Consider the following 4,899-nt stretch of genomic DNA (forward strand, 5'->3'; position numbering starts at 1 on the left):
TAAGTATAGACACATATACAAAAAATTTAGTGTTGCCTTTTTTATTTTTCATACTTGTTGTCGTTTAATTCATATAGTAACATTAGTATTTATATTAGTGAGGATCAATTCAAATCAATAATATATTAATCATGTGCTTTAAAGACATTACCTAGGCTGTTATTGTAAACAATTTCTTTAATAATATCAAATTTAAGTAGTTTAGTTCAAAGTTTTAAAACGTAGATAGTGTTTTCGCTTTCTTTTGTTATATATATTTTGTACTTCTTTTTACAATCTTCAATATTATCTAAGAGAAACTAAAACTATAAAATTTATCGGTAAAAGTTTTTGGGGCCTCAAAAGTTTGGGGACCTAAACCAAGACTTTTACTAGCCTCTCCCTGTAGCCACATCTGCTTACAACTTATAATTATATATAACATAATTTTACAAGTATAAACAGTACAATGAAATAAAAGCTATTATGGAATACAAATCAACTCTAGCATCTTAACTTTCAAACAATGAAAAAATCACCACTTCTCAAAACAATATTATCATACTGTTCATTTTATATCAATAAACTTTATTAGTATTATAATTAAAACATGACTCCTTAATGTATAAAATTAGAATTATTTCCAAATAGAAAAATAATAAAATTTGATAATTTTGATACATAGGACAATAGACCAATGACAAGTGAACATGTACAAATTGGCTATGTATTTTGAAATGAAATATTAAGTGATATTCACCCTCACGATGATGTCAAATAGTAAATATGTAATACTACGACTTGTTACTTGAGTTACACCCAATCTTCTTATTTATATACAGGCAGACCTCTCCATAACGGCACCCGCACATAACAACACCTCTCTATAACAACCAATCTTTTTCGGAACCGATTTTTTATGTTATATTTTACTTCTCTATAACAACAACAACCAACTTTATAACAGTACACTCTTGTTAAAATTATTCGCATATAACAACTATCTTCTTTTTTTGGTAATATAATAATTAACCATCTTTATAAAAATAGAATATCTATGATTACCAATAATAAGTGTAGAGATTGTGACCAAATATTTGATCATTTAATACACTATTACAACAAAAAAAATTATATGAATGTATCTATATATATTCATCATTAAACGATTTTCCTTCGTTATACAAAGTGTGATTAAGCTTAAAATTATGTAATTAAAAGTAAAAATTAGATTTTACGCACCTTTTTTGCATATAATAGCGAAATATTATTTAAATGTTAATGCTGTTATAAGTGTATGACAGTCATTCTCTATAACATCTGAAAATTTCGGACCCAATGATGCTGTTATATAGAGGTTTGACTGTATATGAAAAATTATTAATTATCATTCATTTGTTAAAAAATTGTGAGGGTCGACGATTATAATTAAGGAATTTAACATATAATTTGTGTAAGAAATGTTAGGCGAGCCCCGAGCGTTGAGGGTGTTTAGGGCGTACAGTCTCGGGCGCTTAAAGCGTAAGCCTCACAGCAACTAAGCCCCACACGTGAGCCCCGGGTGTTTTGCCAGTGCCTCACCTCGGGGTGAGTCCAGAAACTGTTTTTTAAAACACTACCTCTCAATTACATCAAATTACGTGTTGACTAGGTAATTACTTGATTAGAAAAATATGTAAAAACTGTGTAATTACACTCAAATCCAATACATGGTGGCTTTCCAAACATGCTCCTAATATTCTTTTATATATTTGGAAGAAAATTACGATCTTTAATTCAAAACTAAGGTGGTAAAAGAGGTAGTGTAAGAAGAGTCTTGCATTCAAAGGGTTAGTAAAAGAACCAATTTCACGGCTTGAATCCATGACAAAAAAGATTAAACATAAATAACTTTATTGTTGAATCAAATCTCTAGAAACTTTTTAAAAAAAGAGAAGGTGCCAATATACCCCTTAACGTTACGATATAGAGCATATATATGCTCATTAAAAAAGTAGTGCATATATATTTTTGTCGTTACATAAATGGTGCAAATATAACTTGACATAATATTTTTTTTAAATGTTGTAGCTTATTTTTTAATTAAAAGATGTCAGGTGGCTTTGAAAAAAAAAAGTCTACCCAATTTTTTTGAGTAGACTTATTCTTTTAAGCCACGTGGTAATTTTTTTCAGATTGTTATGACATGGTCTTTTATCTTGCATTATTTCATTTCTATACTGCTTTGAATTGCTTGTCCTTATCTGACCTTTTTTTGTCATGCTTCCTCTTGAGCCGAGGGTCTTTCGGAAATAGCCTTCCTACATTATAGGGGTAAGGTCTGCGTACACTTTACCCTCCCTAGATCCCATATTGTGGGATTTCACTGGGTACGTTGTTGTTGTTGTGTTAATTTTTTTCAGGTGGAGATGAGCTCGCCGGAGCTGGCTGAGAAAGAGCAGATGAGCTTAGTGTTGATGAGCGTAGTGTTGCCGCCGATGAAGACATTTTGGATTTTAGGGAGAGTTTTTTTAGATTTAGAAGGTTCTGGGAAGTTTTTTTTTAGATTTTAGGGTTTTAGGTAGGTTTTATAATATATATATATAGGAGTAATAGGGTATTGGGCTTAAGCATACGATACTTTCCTGACAGGGCCCATTGCCAGTTTTCTGTTTGGAGAACTTGGCACCAAATCTTTTCTAAAAAAGATATACTCCAATAGGGTATTGGGCTTAAGCATACGATACTTTCTTGACAGGGCTCATTGCCAGTTTTCTGTTTAGGGAACTTGGCACCAAATCTTTTCCAAAAAAGATACTCTCTCTGTTTCAATTTGTTTGAACCTATTTCCTTTTTAGTCCGTGCTAAAATGAATGACCTCTTTCCTAATTTGGAAACAAATTCACTTTATGAATGATTTAAAGCCACACAAATTTTCAAGACTTATTTTAAACCACAAATTTCAAAAGTCTTCCCTCTTTCTTAAATGTCGTGCCTAGTCAAATGAGTTCATATAAATTAAAACGGAAGGAGTATATTTAATAGGGTATTATTGGGCTTAAGCATACGATACTTTCTTGACAGGGCCCTTGCCAGTTTTTTTCGCAATTCTGAAAACTTTTGATCCAAAGTAAGAAATAATAAAATAAATCAAATAAAAATCTAAAAATACATTTTTTACCTTATAAAAATATATCTTTTACAACCTAGGAAATGAGAACCAATACCTCTTGGAACAAGAATGAGTCCAATTGGTTATATTACTCATTAACATTACCCTTCCAAGTATTTTCCCCCCTTCCAAATTGGATAAGAAATACTAATTAACTGACCACCCAAATAGGGAATACCTAATTACTGTTGATTGATCTTACATACATGGATTTGTGTGGAGCAATTGTGTTAGATACTAGGTCTGTATGAAAACAAATATAAACACACAATAACAATCTAACTGGAACAATCACAAATGATGCAGAACCATAAGCAAAGACGGGTAAAAAATCTTAACTTTAGAAAATTGGGTATATCTAACAACTGAATTCTCTTGCGAAAACACAAACAAGAATAAACATTTACTACAAATTTAATTAAGCAATAGAAACTTTAGCACCAGCTTCTTCGAGCTGTTTCTTAGCTTCTTCAGCCTCATCCTTGGAAACGCCTTCCTTAAATTTCTTAGGCAAACCCTCAATTAATTCCTTAGCCTCTTTCAAAGCCAAGCTAGTTAAAGCCCTAACAGCCTTAATTGTCGCAATTCTAGCATTACTCGGCACTTCATCAATAACAACATCAAATTCCGTCTTCTCCTCCACTACAGCCGGAGCATCGGCTGCGACGCCCCCAGGGGCGGCGACTACGGCTGCCGGAGCAAAGGATGCGGCGGAGACACCGAGTTTGTCCTGAAGGTATTCGACGAGTTTCTGGGCGTCGGCAAGGGTTAAATTGGAGATTTCATCACCGAGGGTGACTACTTTTTCCGGTGCCTCTACGGCGGCGATAGGGCGGACGAAGATGGCGCGGCGGTGGTGGAGTTTGGGAGTGAGGAGAGGGAGCTGTAGGTTTTTGGTGGGGAAAGAAATAGAAGGGTGTGCGGATTGGGGGGCAATGTGAGAGGGAGAACGAAGGGTAATTGTGGATAATGTGGAAGCCATTGTAGTGGAAGAGCTAAAGAGAATTTGAGGAGATGAGACTGAAAGAGGAAACAAGAGAAAGTAGGATAAGGGGATTGAAATTTGTGTTGATAAGGTCCTATAAAGCTCCTCTCATTTTTTCCTTTTGGTCCATTTATTATTGTATAAATTTATAAGAAAACGATTTTTTTCAAAAAAAGAACTTAGATCTATATTTTGGGCTCTTATATTTTTGGAATAGGACTTTGTTTTAGATCATATAAAACTTACTTTAAAATCTTGATCAAATAAAATGCAGTGTAGTACTAATTACCGAATACAAAATAAAATTCTCTATATCCAAAGTACATCTCCGAGTTTTATTGATTCTTGAAAACTAATACTACATGATTTGAACACATGAAAGATTTATAGAGAAAATTTTAAAGAAAGTTAGCCTTATTTGTTTTTAACACGTCTGAATCTGAATAATTAATATGTTGTCTTTAGATCTGAACACTGAATGTTAAGACTGTTTGTTTTCAACATCTGAATGTGCATAATGTAATTATTGAAACATAATAAGTATACAATTCAAATAAAAAGTAACTAAATATTACAAAAAATATAAATCTAATAAAATTAAATTATTATTTGATAAAACAAAAAATATTTATGTTAGCTAGTGATGATAGAGATGCTTTATGGTGGTGGTGGTGGTGATAGTTGTGATGGTGGAGGTGGTTGGTGTTGTAGTGACTGACGCGATGGTGGCGATTGGTGGTGGTTGTGACTGTGAGTTGGTTGATGCTAGTAATTGACGGTGTTA

The 4,899-nt window shown here is 32.9% G+C and overlaps 1 protein-coding gene across 1 annotated transcript; it reads right to left on the minus strand.

The window, feature by feature from the left end:
* Positions 1-3,441: 3,441 nt before the first annotated feature.
* LOC132623203 (large ribosomal subunit protein bL12c) lies at positions 3,442-4,217 on the minus strand. The gene has a single exon (XM_060337935.1). The coding sequence runs from the start codon at positions 4,110-4,112 to the stop codon at positions 3,549-3,551; it is 564 nt and encodes a 187-aa protein (XP_060193918.1). The 5' UTR covers positions 4,113-4,217; the 3' UTR covers positions 3,442-3,548.
* Between the last annotated feature and the right edge of the window lie 682 nt (positions 4,218-4,899).

The sequence above is a fragment of the Lycium barbarum genome, chromosome 12 (assembly GCF_019175385.1).
Source record: "Lycium barbarum isolate Lr01 chromosome 12, ASM1917538v2, whole genome shotgun sequence".
Classification (NCBI taxonomy): domain Eukaryota; kingdom Viridiplantae; phylum Streptophyta; class Magnoliopsida; order Solanales; family Solanaceae; genus Lycium; species Lycium barbarum.